This window comes from Tripterygium wilfordii, chromosome 22 (genome assembly GCF_013401445.1).
Source record: "Tripterygium wilfordii isolate XIE 37 chromosome 22, ASM1340144v1, whole genome shotgun sequence".
NCBI lineage: Eukaryota > Viridiplantae > Streptophyta > Magnoliopsida > Celastrales > Celastraceae > Tripterygium > Tripterygium wilfordii.
The window spans coordinates 10,553,112-10,573,302 of NC_052253.1; the positions used below are offsets into that span (position 1 = coordinate 10,553,112).

Here is a 20,191-nt window from a genome sequence, read left to right on the forward strand (position 1 = left end):
TTTTGCTTCTTTTTTTTTATAAATATATTCTTTCCTTGAATTAACTAAATTCTTATTCATAATTAGAAGAAAACACAAAATGCTCAGTTCTTCATAGTTCAATACAGAAACAGCACTAGAGAGGCTACAGCGTTCAGAACGATGAAAAGAGCAAAAGATTCTAATGAAAAGAGAAAAAGAGACGATACTAACAATTCCACTCATACTAACGAGAGGTGGTTCGGTTGATAATCGGTTGAGTTAGGTATATTCGGTTGATAATTGATTGAGTTAGGTATACATGTGTTCAATGTTTGATTCTGGTATTTAAAAAATAAAAAATAAAAATCCACTCATAACATTTTATATTATAATTTAACCTGATTTTAGGAGGAGTTGACAGAATTGTAGTCAATTTTAGCATTTGAAGTTGCAGCCCCTCCCTCCCTATAAAAGTACTTCATATGTAATTTGTGATTTCGTATACTTTAATAGCAGGTAGGGTTTATCATGGGTCGGGCTGGTTGATTATTGGCTAATAATCTAACTGACCCAACTAATCGACTTTGAGTTAAATACAAACTCATTATCTTACCCAATTTTTTGAGTCGGGTAATGGTTGTCAACCGACATTGTAAATTGATTGATGAGTCAAGTGATGGGTACACCTGACTTTTTGTTTATTACCCTATACTTGAGTTTGCAAAATAGACATACAGATACAGTACTTCATTCAGTCAAAATGGTATATACAACAAAAGTGAATTTTCAAAAAAAAAAAACAAATATTCCATATAAAACAGATGCTATAAATGAGTAAATCTGATAATCCATAGTTCCATCATCCATAATCCATAGTTCCATCATCCATGATCGAGAATGCTAGAAGATATTGAGTCCTGGCCTTCGCGTAATCGCTTGTGACGAGTTTGTGTCTTTAACGCTTTGTGATTCAGTCTAGGGCACAGAGACTGAGAGAGACAGTCTTGGCCTTCGCTTAATCACTTGATGAGTTGATGTAGAGAGCAGATTCGGGCTTAATTTTAGCTTTGGAATGGGTAAATCTTTGGGTTTGGGTCTCCTTTAGTCTTTGGGTTGGGGTGGGTAAATCTTTGGGTTTAGCTTAGGTTTTGGGCTCATAATTGTAAATATTTAATTATAAATGTCGGTTGACCGATAATTATCGGTCAATCGACTTTTGAGTATATTGAAAATCATCATCCGATTCATCTTTACATGGATCGGATGAAATTATCTGTTCGACTTTATGAATTGGTTGTTGGTTGATTATCGATCGATCGGTAATGATCGAAAAAATTGATGCATGCTAAATTCTAATCGCACAAATGGAAATGTGATTTTTTTTAAATATCCGGAGGGTGGACCCAGCACCGAATTCCGTTACGTGTGTCAGCACCAGATTCATATTCGCACAAAGACAAAATCGTGCTATGACGTCTTGTTTTCGCAAGTGAGGAACTCAAGTCCAAATAGGCAAGACTTCCCTTCGGTCTACGACTACCAGACGCTCTTGAGTTCGATTTCTTAGCATCTTTCCAAACATTCCTCGGATCACAATATTCCCTATTTGTTAATCTCAAACCCACCCGTTAAAGCCCTGGATTTCTCACTTTAATTAAGGTTAATTAAGATTACAAATCCATTTTTTTCTTGTCAATTTTGATTCTGTTGTGTTTTGCGAGCTGTAGTTTGGTGTGATTTCGGTTATGGAGGAGCTATCATCATAATATACCAGCTTTTCTTGATTTTGAAGTTTCCAATTTTATTTCTTTAATAATTGGATGTCTGGTGAAAGAAATTTCGATTTCTTTGCCTTGTTTTTTGGACTATAAATACCACTCTCCGATCTCTATATTTCGTAAATCGAAAGTGTAGTTACTAATTAGGGCTTGGGTCACTTTCCTCTGTAGCTCACAATCAGGTCCTTCTCCTGCGTCTGTTTCTCTGATCTGTGATTCAACGTATTTAAACTGAATTTTATGTATATTGTTTGATTGGTCTTTGGTATCTGTAGGCGTTGAGTTTTGTGGAGGAGATCTGAGCAATGGCGAGCAATTCATCAAACGGTGAGCAGCAGACAACTAAGCCACCTCCATCCCCATCTCCATTGCGCTTTTCCAAGTTTTTTCAGGTGAAGATTAGATCTTTTACAAGTTTCTGCATTACCTTGGATACAATGCTAAGTTTTGATGATTCTGTGCGTTGGTGGTATTACATAACTGTGATCTATGGCTGATCGTTTATGTAGCTTAATATATTTTCCATGAACCAAATTTATGGTTGAAAAGAGTAGTTTAGGGGAGTGATTTTAGTGGGGCCATTTTTGTGTGGATGATTGGTTGCATAACTAGCCACACCTCAATGCAGTTGAAAGTGGTATATAATGTTTTGATTTTAATGGCATACCAGCATTCCTTGACCTCCAACAATTAACCAAGTCATTTAACATTGATTCTGTGTGTTGATGCTCGCCTTTAATCACAAATATGAAGATTGTGTTTCTTCATGTTCTGGAGAGAAAATTGAAGAGATTCATCTCTGGTTCCTAGTACTGAGATTTTACGTTGACCCTTGATATCTGAAAATGTAGCTTTCAGCTTTTTCAATCCTCAGTTTCAATAATCTTTGATTTGCTTCACTGGAATAGGAGAAGTACTTTTCCTTTGCTAAAGTACCGAAACTTCTATAACAGATTCCAAGGCTTGCTGATCCTGCATTCTTTTTTAAATCTATAGCTATAGATCTCTGAGCCTAATGAGATATTTATGTACCATTTTGCTATTTAAAGTTCTACAGTATGTCGGTCACTTGCTCTTACAAGATCCCTTTCTTGCCTGCCTTTTCTTTGATCAATTACTTGGATGGATGTTGTCATTGTTAATTGTTTAGAATATATGCTATTGCTCTGCTCTTCAATAATAATTTTGAGTGCTTATGTTGCAGTCCAACATGAGAATTTTGGTTACTGGTGGAGCGGGATTCATAGGCTCACATCTAGTTGACAAATTGATGGAAAATGAGAAAAATGAGGTTAGTTTTTTCGTTCTATTTGGTATTCGTACAAGTTGGATGTGATTTCCCATTATTCCCTATATCAAGCATTGTCTAAAATGGCAGACAGCTGTTTTTCTGTTCAGAAGATTAAAAACATATTAGATCACTGTGTGTCACAGCCATTTATATACTTGAATCATTTTCTCAGGTGATAGTCGCCGATAACTACTTCACTGGATCAAAGGATAATCTGAGAAAATGGATTGGTCATCCAAGATTTGAGCTTATCCGTCATGGTATACCTGTGTTTTCTAGCTATCACTGTTCCACATGATTCTAAGTTGCTGCATTATGGGAACCATTTCGGTTTTCTCAACCACTCATGCAGTGTATTTTCACTAAGAGTGGAGAATTCTAGGTTTTTTAAAGTTAAGTGGTTATTTGGAATGGCAAAATAGAATTCTAGTTAATCCCAGTGTTATCCAGTGCATATGAAAAAGTAAATTTGGTAACTGGGGAAGAGATATGGATGCAAACTACAATGAAATTAATGTGTTTGGATGATTGGGCCAGATGCTAACAATAAATTAATTAATTGAGTTAGAAAAATTGCAACTATAAACACAGTGCATAGTGCTGCATGTTGGGATTGCAATGTGGCGAAATATCATAACAGTTACATATGAAACTGACTCTTAGCATTACCATTGAAATTTCTGTGGTGTATTGTTTTGATTGCAATATCATCTTGTTTATTTGTTGAATTGTTAATCTTTTTTCGTCTAGATGTCACTGAGCCATTGCTGATCGAGGTTGATCGAATTTACCATCTTGCCTGCCCAGCTTCTCCCATTTTCTATAAATACAATCCCGTGAAGGTGTGTATGCTGGCGTATCTAACATTTACAATAACTTATATCTCAGGTTCCATAGTATTTACTTGCCAGGTATCATGTTCTTGCTAAGTACGAATGGAAGTGCTTACATGTATTATTTGCCGTCTGCAAATATTTGCCACATGATATCACTGTGAATTTCCTTTTGTTTTATTTTTTAAGATAAATACTCTTCCACTGCACATATCTTGTACATATGTGTGTTTATAGGTATATGTTAATGTAATTGGAAATACTGCTGGTAGCTGTTGTTTTGGTAGGTTTTACATCCAAAATTTCTATCCAAATTATCATCGTGAATAATTATGAAAGAGGGGGGGCATCATCTCTTTGTCTGCAATACTTATCCATTGCATTCATAATAATTTGGTTGTCATGTAGTTTCAATTTTGATGGTGCATGATGCCCACTTCTAAGTGTTTTAACTTGTCCCTAGAAGATATACAATTTTGATTTGGCGCCTACTTTCAATTGATACCGACTGCTATTTCAGTACGAGGACATAAAGACCAATACTAGAGCCATGATTCAAATATGGCATTTGTTAGAATATGTCTGAATGATGTGAAATGCTCCAACCCAACAAGTTAACTTATTGGGTTGAATGACAAAGTAACTAATCTTAACATGGTACCGGAGCGGGAGATCTTGGGTTGAAATCTTAGCTTCTGCATTTTAAAACTCCATTTGTTGTTGCCCCAACTTTGAGCCTTTGTGTGTTTGTTGTAGCCCCAAGTGAGGGTCTTGTATGAGATAGCCCTAGTGTTGGGTCTCGTTTGTAATGCATGTGTTGGGCCGTCGGATTGCCCAGGCCACACGTGAGGGGGAGTATTAGAATATGTGTAAATGTTGTGAAGTGCTCCAACCCAACATGTTAAATTATTGGATTGAATGACAGAGTAACTAATCTTAATAGTATTCATACATATCTAGCATTTTCCTGGACATTTTATGTTTAATCACTTAATGATTTAAAGAGTGAGTGAAAAAGGTCGTAGAGGAGTGCATCTGCATAATAGCTTGTGTTTTTCAAATAGTTTTTTTTTCCCAGTGTAGCATATGTTGGAGCTCAATCAACATCTAACTCTTTGGCATATAACATTTTAATAGACAATAAAGACAAATGTGATTGGCACACTGAACATGTTAGGCCTTGCCAAGCGAGTTGGAGCAAGGTAAAGGGATTTGGTTTGCTGTTTATTAGGTTTTTTTGTCGCCATACAATTGCTTAACTCATAATGATATGCTGTTGAACAGGATATTGCTGACATCAACTTCAGAGGTATATGGAGATCCTCTTGTGCATCCTCAACCTGAGAGCTACTGGGGAAATGTCAACCCAATTGGTACATTTATCTCTCAGTTGAAAGTTCTGTCTTACAAAACTTGGCTGATCTGATTTATCTTTGGTTTAATTGGACCCAGTCGATAGATATTTTTTAGGAGAAATTAGTAATATATTTTCCTTGATGAACTTGATAATTGTACTTTATTCAATTTTCCAGCATTAATAGAGGATTCAGTATCAGGTCATACAGAAAATGGTTCACATGAATATTTCATGCTAGCTAGTCATCTTGGAGAGAATAGAAAAGCAAACAAAGTAAAAAGTTAAGTAACATGAACTAGAGATTAAAAAAAGCAAACAAAATAAAAAGGTAAGTAACATGAATAGTTCATGCAACTATGCAAGACCTTTTTATTTTGTCACCTGTTCTGCCAAATGCCAATGCTATGTTTGGTATATTTAGCCTGTTGATATCCTTGGTATCACATACAAACTTTTATGATATATGTGGTGGCACTCATATACATGAAATATCAAGACTTGCCCCATTTCCCTGCGTCACAATTAGCTATAGCTATAGCCTATAGGGTTGGCTTTTACCTTATATAAATCCTATATAAATGAAAGTCACGTAGACATAACTCCTATATTTTTTTAAAGAAAAAGGAAACTCATCTCCATCATTCTTTTTCCTGTAGGGGTTCGTAGCTGCTATGACGAAGGGAAGCGTGTGGCTGAGACTTTGATGTTTGATTATCATAGGCAGCATGGAATTGGTAATTCTAGCTTCTTACCTTACCATGTAATGACATTTTTCCTGAAATTTATCTTTTCCTTTTTTACCCTTTTTTTTTTTATTGATAGAAATACGCATTGCTAGAATCTTTAACACGTATGGACCAAGAATGAACATTGACGATGGGCGTGTTGTCAGCAATTTCATAGCTCAAGCACTTCGGTAAGTTTCTCTCTGTTTCATGTTTTTATTTTTGTCGCATATTAATATTTCCCTCTGTTCTACTTAGTTGCCTTGAGTGGTTGTGTTCTGTTTCATGTGTATATTGCAAAAAGGCCTGAATGTTATACCATGTTTGGCCTTCAAACCTTTTATTTGTATTGCCTTTTCTTGTTTCTTTTTATTCTAATGTTAATGCTATGGTTGTGAATTTTGCTTCTATTTTGTGCTTTGCAGTGGTGAACCATTGACAGTCCAAAAACCTGGAACACAAACTCGCAGTTTTTGTTATGTTTCTGACATGGTATGCTAGACTTATGACTCCATTCATCTTTTGATGCCATTAGCTATTCACTCAGCGAGTTATTTAAGAATTATTTGTAAATGTTTTAGGTTGACGGTCTCATCCAACTCATGGAAGGAGAGAACACTGGGCCAATCAACATTGGAAATCCAGGTTATTTTGTTAACTGTGTTATGCAGACTAAGAAGACTAGTGCTTAGATTCAAATCATATGTTCCTTCTTTTTTTGCGTCTTTCTTATTCTTCTCGAGTGGTTGCTTACAAAGGCGGGGTATCATACTCATCTGCAGGTGAATTTACTATGCTGGAACTTGCTGAGACAGTGAAGGAGGTTAGTGCCTTTTTTTTTGTGGGTGTTTTGACCCACCTGCAAGTAAATGATTTCTTCACATGTATTGCTCTATTTTGAGAATTAAAAAAAATTTAAATGTTCAATCCTCTGCTTGTGTAGCTGATTAGTCCTGACGTGGAGATAAATCTGGTGGAGAATACTCCAGATGATCCTCGACAGAGGAAACCTGACATCACAAAGGCAAAAGAATTGCTTGGATGGGAGCCAAAGGTCAAGCTGCAGGATGGACTTCCCCTAATGGAGGAGGATTTCCGCTTGAGGCTTGGGGTCGCCAAAACAAATTGAATGAGCTATTGATGGTTTGGATGAGTGGGACCTTGATGTGCCAAATCTTCATACCATACTGATGCACCATCGGTTTTTCTTCCCAAATTTATGTTTGTTTTCTCTATAGAAAAATAAGAGGTTGTGGGTATTCTTCTCTTTTTTTTCATTTTTCTCTTCTTGATTATGGATGTTGAGAACTTTGAACATTCTCAGAGTCCGGCATTCAACAATGTTATATATTCGAACTTGTTGAAAATAGTTGTGCTGAATATTGGGTGTTATTGCCCAGAATTTTGTTTTGATAATAATATAAATGCATTTAGCTCTATGCACTTTTCTAATTGTACCAATGAATAAAATCAGCTTGTTAAAATAGTAAAATTGGGTATATATATATTGATCCTTGAGACTATTGATGTAAAAATGTTAGGAGGCTTTGGTCTGATAGGCAGCCCTATCTATGCAACATTGACTAATCTGAAGTTAGAGCTGTTCTGAGTATCATGGTTTCACCAGCCTTCTTGACTTTTTTTTTTTTTTTGTCAAGTTGATCAGTTCAAGCAGTAACCGAAAAGAACCATTTAATAATGGTGCTATGCATTATTCAAGTCAAAATAACAGCTGAATTGAAAGTGTTGCTTTATGGTGTTTTATTCTGCGGTAAATGTCTTATCATTATCAGTATCTTGCTGCACGGTTCTTGATTCAGATTTTATTTTTTCACACACTCTGTTAGGAGATGAAAGTTGATGTCTTTAATTTGTTGGTAAGGGAACTGGAAGGGTGTCATGTTTTGTGATAGAGGACATTCTGAAGGATACAATGTCAAATTATTACAAACCCTGTTAACTTCCATATACATAGGCAATAGCTATGAACAGGAAGCTATGCGATATTCACTCTACAGTTACTTTGGCATTTTAGATCTTTTATTTTGTTTCATATCTTGGTATTTGAACTAGAAAATATGTTTCTTTTATTTAAGAATTTTATTAGGTATTCACATTGAATTATTTAAGAATTTTTTTTCTAAATGTTTTAGGTTGATGATCTCATCCAACTCATGGAAGGAGAGAACAGTGGACCAATCTTAGCAATACCACTTATTTGCGTGGATATGGTTGAGTTGCACTGTCTAGACCATGTAAAACAATACAAAAGGATTAACCCAAACAGAGAGTTAAAAGTAGCAGGAACTCACGGTTCTGGCTTTCAAATATTTAGTATATAGAACTGGAGATTTAAACAATTCAATTCGACTGAGCTGGTCATCCGCAATTACTATCACATGACCGAGAAATATAGCAGGGTCTCAGGAGGCAAAACGCCTGACATCTTATGACTCTCATTGCACAGAGGTTTCCATAATTTAACTTCATGACCCCAAGGCTGCAATGCAACAACCTTGCACACCCTCTTAAATGGAAACTGAAACTTTCCCTCATTCAATGCAAACTGAAAACATAAAGAAAAAAATGGCAAACCCATCAAATGTGTTGCCACAAATATGAATTAATTTTCCTTTCGCAATATATAGGTAGGGAAATATGGCAAATAAAATGAAAACAGTAAACAGTTTGATGGCTCTACTGGACTTCTGTTAGTTGCAATGAATTTTCAAACTTTTGATGCAAGCAAATAAGAACACAGTTCATATTTGAAGGAATGTGCATTTTAGAAAGCATGACTAACTATTATTGGTTCAAAATAATGTCCACAATGTAATCTAACGCTCAATTCAGTGTTGCACTCTTGATGGCTGCCATCATCTGTAAGGGGGAAGAGTCAGTCACTGCTTCTTCTCTTCTGCTTTCCTAGGCTGAAAAACAAAATTAGAAAAACAGCAACGTGAGATCATTAAGTATAAAGGACCAACCTGAGTAGACAAGTAAGATATCCACAACCAACCTGTCCTATTACTGTATTTCTTTACTTCTAAATAATAGTCAAGAAATTTTAAAAAGAATTCCCATATACTTAAAGAGAAATTCACAAGAGAAGTATTAGACAGCAGCTTGAACTAAAGAGATGCAATAGAGTAAATTTCAGATTATAATGGAAGCTAAAAAACACTTTTCACGAAAAAGAACCCCATAATGCAAACTAAAAGGCATATTGGAGGAATACACAAGTCGACAAGGTCTAGCCATAAAAGCACTGGTCATCAAGGATTGTCTGATTGTCTCCAAGTGCCAACTTGTCCATGCAAACTTTAGGTATCTTGCAGGCAGTTTCTAAATTAATTGAGACCATAATGGTCTAGAATCAACAAAGAGACCCATTTTAGAGACTTCGAGTTCTATTGTTCCAAGCGCCACCAATGGACTCTATAGAGTATACAATCTAGAACCCGCTCATGTTTCTACCAATGATGCTCAAGCAACCAGAGCACATGATAATTGAGATAAAGCTATAAATGCCTTGGTGAAGCTTCTAAGCATGATCCTGTCATTGGACGTAATAAGAATTGGTATGGCTACCTACAAGGACTTAGTTATTTGAATGAAAGTATTTTGAACCTTCTAACCTTTATTTTTTTGGTTTAGATCCCCACACAAAATAGCCTCACTTTCGATTGTGCAGTGAAAACTAACCATTACATTAACAACTTCCAAATTGACTCTTTCATAAATCAACCCCCAGTATTTCATGGCCCACTTTAGTATTCAGCTCCTATAGTTTGCAGGATCGCTCAAAGTTAGGCGGCTGAAACTGTGTTTAACTTAGAAGAAAAGAAGATTAAATACTACAAGTCATGAGTTGGTAGTTCAGACTAGGCTAATACCCTCTACAATAAATTCTTTCTCTTATTAGATCAAGGGAGATGATTCAAGATTATACTATGGCATGACTCTGTCGACAGTGAAAAAGACAATAATGTAACAAAACTAGTTGCGTTACGCGCACAAACTGTTTGAAGAAAATATCTAAATGACAAAGAATGAAAATTTCACTGGCCATCAAATACAAATAAGTGGCAATGGGTTGAATTTAACACCTAATGCGCAAGAAATGTCAGTTTCAAATCGACCTAAACCCAATAAATCATTCAAAGAAATCAATTTTCCGTAGCATACAAACCGCTCGACAAAAGGCCAGGGCAGCAAAGAACGCAAGAAAGGAACCAAAGAGAGTAATTGAAGAAAAGTAAGCAACGTAAACCAACCTTAGTTCCAGGAGCAGGCATGTGAATCTCCTCTTCGGGGATGATGACAGGCCACTTCTCGCCGGCCTCTCGGAACATCTGCTCGGTCTCGAGGAACTGGCCTTTCTCAAGGATCATGGAACGTATATCCTGGGCTGGGGTGCTAGTGGCATCAAAAGTTTCCTCAACTCCGTTAACGAAGGTGACCGTAATCTGTGGAGGGTGGTCGTCGGTCCGCCGCTTGACCGTGACCTGACAGGCAGGGTTGGATTCCTTGGCTTTGCGTGCATTGCACTGGGCCAAGAACTCCATGGATGAGGCTAAGCGTGGGTCCAAGGCATTGAATTCGATCCGCACCTTCGACAGGAACTTCAACATCTTCTTAATTCTGATGTTCGGAAAAGAAAGAAGACGAGCTACCGCCTACCAATCTCGAGAGAGGAAGTATCTCAGACTCGGCAGAAAGGGAAAGAGAGCTCTAATTGTTGGGTGGGCTGATGCTGTATAGGACCAGAGCCAGGCCTAGGCCCAGGAGAAGCAAAATCTCCCTAGTCCAGTCTTTTGAAAATAGTTGTGTTAAATACCGGGTGTTATTGTCCAGAATTTTGAAAATATGACGTTTCCAGTGAAGCAGAAAGTTCAGCTTTGATTAATTACATCCCAAAATTAACAGCGCTGAAATCCACTCAGTCGCAGCTTAACCACCATTGAATTTGTGCTCATCTAGAACACTCAAGCTGTGCTTAACGTATCATTAGGGTTTATTGATACGCAGCCATATTAATCTGAACTTAGAGAATCTGGGAGCTGCTACATTAGAGTTGCATTTATGAATAAACGAAAAGATTATGAACTCAGAGATTCCATCTCAAACATTCATAGTCGCCATTAAGGTTTGGCAGAAAACAAGGAAAAGTGCAACTCCCAAACAACAGTACTCCAAATAGGAAACTAAATATCAAGCCACATATCAAAGCATTCTTGTCTTTTTCTGTTTTCCAAGATGATCAGTTCAAGCAGAACGGCAAAAGAACATTATTCAAGTCAAAATAACAGCTGAATTGAGAGATCTCTCCATAGTCTCTCCAGATCCTCATACTGGCCCTTTCAGCAATCACCTGCAAAACACACAAAGCATTAGCAAATACTATACATCAATTCATTCAGAAAATAACTAACTATACAGCATGGTACGTAAAAAGAGAGTAGTGGAAGAGTAACTGTCAATAGCATAACTTTTAAACAATGAAATATGAACCACTTGTTGCTAAAAAAAATTACTGATACATCACAGTAAAACGATACAAAAAGACTAAACCCAAAACAGAGAGTTAAAAGTAGCAGGGCCTCAAGGTTCTAGCTTCCAAATATTTCTTATATAGTTCGCCACGATAACAGCAACTGGAGATTTAAACAATTCAATTCGACTGAGCTGGTCATATGCAAATACTATCACATAACCGAGGAATATGGCAAGCTGCACATACAACGATTAGCCATAGGTATAACACTCATCTAAATACTAATCAAATATATGAAGCAACCTTGGGTAAGGCTCCCGTCATTGCATGGTCTCAGGAGGCCAAACGCCTGACATATTATGACTCTCATTGCACAGAGGTTTCCATATTTAACCTCATGACACCCACGCCGCAATGCAACAACCTTGCAACCTTAAGCAAGATAAGGCACGCCCTCCTAAATGGAAATGAAAACTTGCCCCCATTCAATGCAAACTGAAAACATAAAGTAAAAAAATGGCAAACCCATCAAATGTGTTGCCACAAATATGAATTATATTTCCTTTTATATCATATATAGTCACAGTTTCCAAGACATCCATCTTCATAGTGTAAATAAATGAAGTTCAACCAACAAAATCGGCTTCTTGGTATCATACTAGCTTATATGATCTCTGCAATATCAGACCAACAAACTACAAAAAGATAAGACAGAACAGAGACAGAGAGGAAAAATATAAATGCTAATTCTGTATCCCTTGTAGGAGCACTTCGCTTGAAGAGAATTAGAGATATATACAATATTCCTTAAGAATCAACAGAAATTTTCGTTTCAGTATCCCTTCTAAGCAATTTTACAAAACCACAAAATTCAGTAACAACAGTTATACAGCCTAGACCACTCAGTACGAGAGCACTCATATTCCCTGTGCATACTACTGCAACAAATATTGTTAGTTATGGGGATAACAAGATGAGATAACTGCTTTCAGTCCATCTAAATGAACCCTTGCAGCAATAATCAGTCCAACAAGTTTCAAGCAAGGAAATACCAAAGAATTTCTTCCATTAGTCTATCTCCCAAGTGATCCATGGTATCAACTCAAACGTAAAGATTCATTTGAAGTGGTCAAACTAAATTGCTCAAACTATATGGAATTTTCTAAAGCATAAGCTGTCATGAATGTAGCAGGACTGACCGATAGCCAATTAGTCATGACTGATAACTAATGCCGAATATGAACACTCACAGCATCATCAAGGCATGAGCTCTAACTACAGATAGATGTATGGGTCCTTAAGCATAACATAACTATTGCTAGCCGAAGTTCAAACCATTGAAACTTGAGGGAGGTGAGAAGGGGCATCTACATGTACCAAGGACTAGCGACAAATCCAAAGGCCCCCTAGCTCGCAAAAAATAAAAATGCATGAAATATCAGTTTAGAGGTGGTAAAACGGTAACAAATTCCACGTTCTGTATCATCGTGCATTATTTTCTGGATTGTAGATGAATCAAATACATACTCCGTCTATAAAATAAAAGGTTGTCCGACATAATCAGATGCCAACAAGTATATTAGGGAAAGTTTGATTCTTTACCACAATTATACCCAAACAAACAATGGCAAGTTACGATTAGCGGGCATAAGAAAGCGAAATTTTTTTTTTGCATTTTTCTTCAATTCGAAATCAATACTTCAGAGATCCGGGAAATTGTGTCTACCTCTTGTGCCTTTGAGCAAAGGGCGACTTCTTACGATCTTCTTCTGCAAATGATTAGAGACGGCTCAATAAGTCTTGTGATTAGGGTTTCCGACACAGCACATAAATCCACAATAATACAAATACACGCAAGCAAACATATATGGAGATGGTGCACAGATCGAGAAATTATACCAGTAAGGCCGAGAGACATTTTGGTGATAACAGCACCGGTTATGGCGAAACCGACCAGGAACGGCCAGTTCCGGTGCCACTCCCGCTTGAAGAAAACAGGCCACGGGTCGAACTTTTGCATCTTTGTTCTCTGCTGTATCAAATTATCAATACCTCTTGCTCTCTCTCGGATAGTCCTCCTCTCTGTTGTGGTAGCTTTAAGGAGGCACCTTTCCCTTACAGTCGTTGTATGGGCGATCTCAGGTTGCCACCGTATAATCCTTCGAGTATTACCTGAGATTTTTTAGTTTAGTTGAACATCGCGGGCCTTTCGGCATTTTTGCCCAGAAATCTGTACCAAAAGGTTCCGCTTCCTGTTAGGCCCATTTTCGGCCCAAATGCCAACCAACTGAATATCCAATCATCCACGTTTATTTTAGATAGGGTGAAAAAAATCGGTTCCAAATAAGTTTCAGGTTAGACAACATCACGTGTTTATGAAATTGTTATATGTTCGGACCTTAATTCGGATTAGATTCAGACATACGTAATTGATCAAACCCGGATTGGTTTAAATTCGGACAATAATCTAATCCGGATCAGGGTCCAGACAAGTAAAATTGAACAATATTTCAAATTTCTCTTTTTTTTTAAAAAAAAAACTTGTTGCAAAATATTAACATGTGGTGTTTTCACAATGGAGGGGAACAACTTGTTAGTGGATAAAGGAAATGACTCAAAGGCGGAAGTATGCTTACCTCTCTCGGTTTTTTTTTTTTTTTTTTTTTTATAAAGAGGACCAAACCTCAAAGTTTTGAGATTAATTTAAATTGCTTAAGCAGAGGAAACAATGAAAATTAAAGTCTGAAAACTGTCTTCAAGAAGAAGGAACAACCTTAAAAATACAAACACAAGAGGGAGAAGACATGACTAAAGGAGAGGCAGTAATGTACACCAAGCCCAAACCTAGTCAAGCCCACATAGAAACAGGCCCAATGAAGAATTACAATTCAGCTCATGCTCAAGATTGTATAAGTTCAAATTAAAGTGTTTAATTTCAAACGGCTTCCTGTACAAACACTATAGTGTCAGTCTGCTGTAGTCGTTACTCTCAAAGCTTTGTCTATATATTCTTATGTAATTGTTCTGTTCATGTTAATGAAAATAATCTCACAAAACTCTTTATGGTATTGGAGCGGTTGTGAAAACTCCGACGAGTTATCCTCCGCCATGGCTACTATTGCTGGTTCTTCTTCATCTCTTATCACCACAGTCTCTATTTCTTCCTCTAGTACAACCAGTGTTACCGTTCATGCAATCTCACCAATATCACTGAAACTTACCACTACCAACTTCCTTTCATGGAGACTCCATCTTTCCTCTCTTCTAAGAGCATATAATCTCTTAGGTTATGTTGATGGAACTCGTCCATGCCCACCTCAACCTACTGAATCTGATGGTAATCCTCTACTTCTGACGTTCTATATCATACCTGGAAAAACCAGGATCATTTTATTGTTCATGCTATTATTGCCTTGATTGATGCAACTGTTTTACCCCTGCTTGGTGATGTCACCAGCGGTGCTATGGCATGGAACAAGGTCCATAAGCTATTTGCAAATAGCTCAAGAGCCTGTGTTATTCAGCTCAAATCTCATGTATCAAGATGTTAAAAAGGAAATAAAAGCATGACTGAGTATTTTCAGTTTGTGAAAGCCATTGCTGATGAGCTGACTCTCATCGATCAATCATCCTGTTGATTCAAATGATTTAACTCTGTATTTCCTCGATGGTCTTAGTCAGGATTATGTTGGTATGGTTGGGTCTATTCGTAACCATGAAAAACCCTTTACTTACGAAGAATTGAAGGATGTATTGGTGGCTCAAGAGGTTACTTGACCCGTTTTACTGCATCGTCTAATTTATCTCTTGTCACTGCTAATCTTCATCAGATGCAACCTTCTTCTTCGTGGCAATCTAACAAGAACTCGGATTCATCTTGGCAACAAGACAAATCTTGCACTCCTTGGAATCCCTCTCAAAAGTCCTTTAATGGTGGTTGTGGCCATGGACGAGGTCATGGTCATGGTTCCCCGCACATCATTTGTCAACTTTGTGGCAAGTCCGGGCACACTACTAACATTTGCAAAAACTTTAAAATCTTTGTCAATCAACAACCTCATTATAGCTCTGCTCCATCTGCTCACTTTGCTTCAACATCATCTATTGATTCTGCTCCCTTTCATCAATCCTGGCTACTCGATTTTGGAGCTAGTCATAACATGACTCAAGATCTTTAAAATCTTTCTCTTCATACTGATTATGACGGCACTGATGATGTGAAATTGGGTGACGATTGCCTATCTTCCATGTTGGTTCTACACAATTGCACACTACCACTAGACCTTTACAAGTTACTAATGTTTTATGTGTGCCTTCTCTTCAAAAGAATCTTTTATCTGTTCATGAACTAACCAAGCATAATGATATTTCTATTGAATTTTTCCCTTCCTATTGTGATATTAAGGATCAACATACTGGTCACACAATAACAAAGGGACAATGCAGTGATGGCCTTTATCATTTTGAATCGCGGCTCATATCATGTTTTGCTACCACCTCCAGCACCCCAGGGATACGTACTACTGTTGATGGATGGCATTGCCGCTTAGGCCATCCATCCTCTATATTGTTGACATGAGTGTTTAAACATTCTACTTTGCCTTGTACTTCTCCTATGTCAACAAAGTCTCTAGCTTGTAGTTCTTGTTCACTTAATAAAATGCATAAATTATCTTTTGGTCCCTCTACTGTTCACAGCACTTCACCTTTACATATTATCTATAGAGATGTTTGGGGTCCATCTTCTATACAATCCATTGATGGTTTTCAGTATTACGTACTATTTGTTGATCATTATACACGTTATACCTGGCTCTTTCCATTATACCAGAAATCTGATGTGTTCTCTATCTTCCTACAGTTTAAAAGACTAGTTGAAAAGCAATTCAAAGCCAATATTCTCTATACACTGACAATGGTGGTGAATTCCAGCGGCTTAAGACCTATCTAAATGATGAAGGCATTAGTTGGTTTCAGTCACCACCCCATACGACACAACATGTTGCATTGGCAGAGAGAAAACATAGGCATTTGGCTGAAATGGCACGGACTCTTCTTCACTTAGCAAATCTACCACCCTCTTTTTGGACTCATGCATATCAAACTGCCACATATCTTGTAAACAAACTTCCTATTCATCCCAAATCCCTTCTTACACCATATCAATTATTGTTTCATTAGCCACCCAATTATCTTAAATTACATGTATTTGGTTGCCAATGTTTTCCATGGCTCCGTCCTTATACTCAAAACAAGCTTCAACCTCGTTCTAGACCTTGTATCTTTTTGGGATATTCCACCTCGCAAAGCTCCTATAAATGTCTTGATCCCACCACCAATAAAATCTATCTTTCTCGTCATGTTCTCTTTCATGAATCCACTTTTCCTTCTTACTATAATCCCTCCTTGCAACCTCCTTCGTTTGTTCTCCTCCTACCTCGTCTTCTTTAGTTTCACCTTTGACAACCCCTATTAGTGTTCCTGTATCTCTCCCTATGCCTCAGCCTCCTTCATCTACCACAATTCCTTCCCCTGATGTTGATCCTTCTTCTCCTCCCTCTGATGTCCCTTCGCGGTCTCCCCCATGCACTCATTCCATGACGACTCACTCTATGAATAATATTTTTCACCCCAAAACGACTTCATTTTTCCACCATTCATCCCCTTCCTACTACCCTGGAACCTAATTCAGTCTCTCAAGCTCTCAATGATCCCACTTGGGCAGCTATCATGCATCAAGAATATGATGTTTTGGTCAAACATCAAACATGCGTTCTTGTACCTCCTATTTCTGGTTGCAAACCTATCGGATCTAAATGGGTGTTTCGTCTTAAGTACGATCTTGATGGCTCAATTGCTCGTCACAAGGCCTGTCTTGTTGCTCAGGGCTATGCTCAATGTCATGGCATTGACTATACTCACACCTTTAGTCCCATCATTCGGCCAGCCACCATTCGAGTTGTTCTTACTATTGCAGTCACTTTTGGCTGGTCTCTTCATCATTTAGACGTTAATAATGGGTTCTTAAATGGCCAACTAACTGAAACTGTGTATATGAAGCAACCGCAGGGGTTTGAGGACCCAAATCATCTGATTTATTTGTGCAAGTTGCAGAAATCTCTCTATGGCTTAAAACTTGAGGGATGGCAACGAGTCGGATACCCTTCCAATTAAGAAATACCAAAACTGTTTCCATTTAGGATACTCTATACCATAACCGTTCCAAAACCATTTAAAAAACCATTTAAATTTCCAAACCCGTAACCGTTTACATCGGGTACCCGTTTACCATTTAACTTTTAATATTTTTTATTTTTTCTTTGATGATTATATTAATATAAATTAATATTGAGTATGAGTTATATTAATTATGATTTTATAATTCAAATTAGTCTAATTTATAGTTTTATTAGTATGCTTCTATAAATATATACGTTTTAATATGGTTTATCATGTTATAATTTAGTATCCTAGTAGTATACCTTTATAGATGATTTATAATATTATTACCATAATGAATCTTTTTATTAAACGGTTCGGGTACCCTAAACCCGGCATCAAAAACCAAACCCGACCCTAAACCATGACGGGTTTGAAAACCAAAACCAAAACCATTTCCAAAACCTATAAGATCGGCTTTCGGTTTTTAAACAGATCGGGTACCCTGAGGATAGTGCTCGAATCGATTTTTTTGCCATCCCTAAAACAAACACCAAGTGCGTGGTATATTGCTCTTAGCAACAGCCTCCTTTGCCTTGGGTTTCATCACTCTTTTGCTGACCTTAGTCTCTTTATACTTCAAGAAGATTCTCATCTTATGTATGTTTTAGTTTATGTTGATGATCTCATTCTTACTAGCTCCAATTCTGTACTTATCCGCAGGGTGAGTCTCTTGCTGCTCAGTTCTCGCTAAAAGATTTAGGCGATTTATCTTACTTTCTGGGCATTGAAGTCTTACCTACCCCCTCTGGCTTACGCTATCTCAACAAAAATACATTAGAGACGTGCTGGATAGGGCAAATATGGCTGGTGCTAAACCTGTCCACACTCCCTTGCCATCACACTTCTCTGCTTCTCTCACCACCGAAACACTCTTATCTGATCCCTATCTTTACCATCAACTCATCGGTAGCCTCCAGTATCTGAGTTTAACCAGGCCTGACTTAAGATTTGCCGTCAATCGTCTCGCTCATTTTATGAGTGCTCCCACGGATACCCATTGGTCACTGCTCAAGCGGCTTCTTCGCTACCTCAAGGGGACTCATAACTATGGCATTCATATCACCAAGTGTTTTCTTCTTCATCTCCAAGCTTACTCAAACTCCGATTAGGCTGTCAACATGGATGACAATACATCCACATCTGCATATGTTATCTTTCTTGGCACTAGCCCTATTTCTTGGGGCTCCCAAAAGCAGAGGGCTGTTGCTCGGTCTTCCACCGAGGTTGAGTATCGAGCTCTTGCCTATACTGCGGCGGAAGTAGTCTGGTTAACCCATCTGCTTCGTGATCTTCGGCGGCCTCTTCCTCATAAGCCTATTCTCTACTGTGACAATCAGGGTGCCACAGCTCTTAGTCACAATCTTGTTTCTAGAATGAAGCATATTATTGTTGATATTCACTTTGTTCGCTATCTTGTTGCTCACGGCGTTCTCACTGTTCAAAAAATCTCCACCGTGGACCAACTTGTTTACTAAATCCTTGCTTCGCCCTCGCTTTGAACTGCTTCGCACCAAGATTGGAATGACCTCTGGTACATCCATCTTGAGGGGGAGTAAAGTACACCAAGCCCAAACCTAGTCAAGCCCATATAGAAACATGCCCAATGAAGAATTACAATACAAGTCATGCTGAAGATTGTATAAGTTCAAATTAAAGTGTTTAGTTTCAAACGGCTCCCTGGACAGACACTATAGTGTCAGTCTATTGTAGCCGTTACTCTCAAAGCTTTGTCTATATATTCTTATGTAATTGTTCTGTTCATGTTAATGAAAATAATCTCAGAACACTCTTTGATGACAACAAACAAAGCTAAAAACATTCACACCCAAGCAACAAAATCCCCAGGGCGATTAACTCCAGACTTAGCCAACTGATCAGCAACCATATTAGATTCTCTTCTAGCATGCAAGAAAGTGCAATTGTTGAAGTGACTGACCTCTCATAAAGTCAATGGCATTGAGATCAAAGTTAAACCTCCAAGGGCCATCTGCAAGCTTGTTAATCCAGCTTATGGCATTTGAAGAGTCTGATTCTATAAGCAAGTTTAGGCTTTCTTTATTAGCTAATGACAAGCTAAGTTCCAAAGCCTTGCGAATAGCCTTCAATTCATCATTTTTTGAGTCCATCGATCCAAATGGGCATGAAAAAAGGCACACAAAGGTACCATTACTATCTCTAAGAACACCCCCAGCCTGCATTACTTAGATCCCCAATGGTAGAATCATCAGTATTCCATTTCAACCATCTAGATTCCGGAGTTTTCCAATCACACAGTACACGCACTTTCTTCATATTGGACCAACTTTTCAGCCACAAAGAATAAATCATCAATTCTGGGCCCGCATACGAGAAGTCCTCATAGAGGGCCTTTATCCAAAATCCAAGCTTAAGAAAATGAGAGAGAAGATTGTCCTCATAGAGAGCTTACCGCTCTCGTATAGAACGACTAAGTATATTCGCAGACTATTGTATCTTAGAGGAAGATTTGATGTAACCCAGTGCAACTATTTGGTGAGGATAAATATTG

General features: G+C 37.7%; 3 protein-coding genes across 4 annotated transcripts; 1 reads left to right on the forward strand and 2 right to left on the reverse strand.

Annotated features, from left to right (window-relative positions):
* Positions 1-1,434: 1,434 nt before the first annotated feature.
* Positions 1,435-7,388, forward strand: LOC119992220 (UDP-glucuronic acid decarboxylase 6-like). 2 transcript variants are annotated; one of them, XM_038838897.1, is made up of 13 exons: positions 1,435-1,620; positions 2,015-2,131; positions 2,944-3,030; positions 3,203-3,290; positions 3,781-3,872; positions 5,001-5,065; positions 5,148-5,236; positions 5,877-5,954; positions 6,043-6,136; positions 6,371-6,437; positions 6,527-6,590; positions 6,728-6,768; positions 6,889-7,388. In XM_038838897.1, exons 2-13 carry the CDS (start codon positions 2,045-2,047, stop codon positions 7,072-7,074), a joined length of 1,038 nt encoding a protein of 345 aa, XP_038694825.1. In that variant the 5' UTR covers positions 1,435-1,620; positions 2,015-2,044; the 3' UTR covers positions 7,075-7,388. The 2 variants fall into 2 exon arrangements, with proteins under 2 accessions (XP_038694825.1, XP_038694826.1); XM_038838898.1 differs by lacking the exon at positions 1,435-1,620 and adding an exon at positions 1,670-1,921.
* A 1,157-nt stretch (positions 7,389-8,545) lies between these two features.
* Positions 8,546-10,697, reverse strand: LOC119991967. The gene is made up of 2 exons (XM_038838530.1): positions 10,223-10,697; positions 8,546-8,875 (listed from the first exon to the last, which is right to left on the reverse strand). Exons 1-2 carry the CDS (start codon positions 10,577-10,579, stop codon positions 8,846-8,848), a joined length of 387 nt encoding a protein of 128 aa, XP_038694458.1. The 5' UTR covers positions 10,580-10,697; the 3' UTR covers positions 8,546-8,845.
* Positions 10,698-13,164: 2,467 nt separating this feature from the next.
* Positions 13,165-13,631, reverse strand: LOC119991968. Its single transcript, XM_038838531.1, has 2 exons — positions 13,342-13,631; positions 13,165-13,211 (listed from the first exon to the last, which is right to left on the reverse strand). The coding sequence occupies exons 1-2, from the start codon at positions 13,460-13,462 to the stop codon at positions 13,165-13,167; spliced, it is 168 nt and encodes a 55-aa protein (XP_038694459.1). The 5' UTR covers positions 13,463-13,631.
* Between the last annotated feature and the right edge of the window lie 6,560 nt (positions 13,632-20,191).

Excerpts from the sequence above, each read along its gene's own strand:
- LOC119991967 (XM_038838530.1), bottom strand. The coding sequence starts at position 10,579 with ATGTTGAAGTTCCTGTCGAAGGTGCGGATCGAATTCAATGCCTTGGAC. Across the intron at positions 8,876-10,222 it reads TGCCTGCTCCTGGAACTAAG|CCTAGGAAAGCAGAAGAGAA; the intron begins GTTGGTTTACGT and ends TTTGTTTTTCAG.
- LOC119992220 (XM_038838897.1), top strand. The coding sequence starts at position 2,045 with ATGGCGAGCAATTCATCAAACGGTGAGCAGCAGACAACTAAGCCACCT. Across the intron at positions 5,955-6,042 it reads TCATAGGCAGCATGGAATTG|AAATACGCATTGCTAGAATC; the intron begins GTAATTCTAGCT and ends TTTTATTGATAG. Across the intron at positions 6,137-6,370 it reads TTCATAGCTCAAGCACTTCG|TGGTGAACCATTGACAGTCC; the intron begins GTAAGTTTCTCT and ends TGTGCTTTGCAG.
- LOC119991968 (XM_038838531.1), bottom strand. The coding sequence starts at position 13,462 with ATGCAAAAGTTCGACCCGTGGCCTGTTTTCTTCAAGCGGGAGTGGCAC. Across the intron at positions 13,212-13,341 it reads AATGTCTCTCGGCCTTACTG|AAGAAGATCGTAAGAAGTCG; the intron begins GTATAATTTCTC and ends AATCATTTGCAG.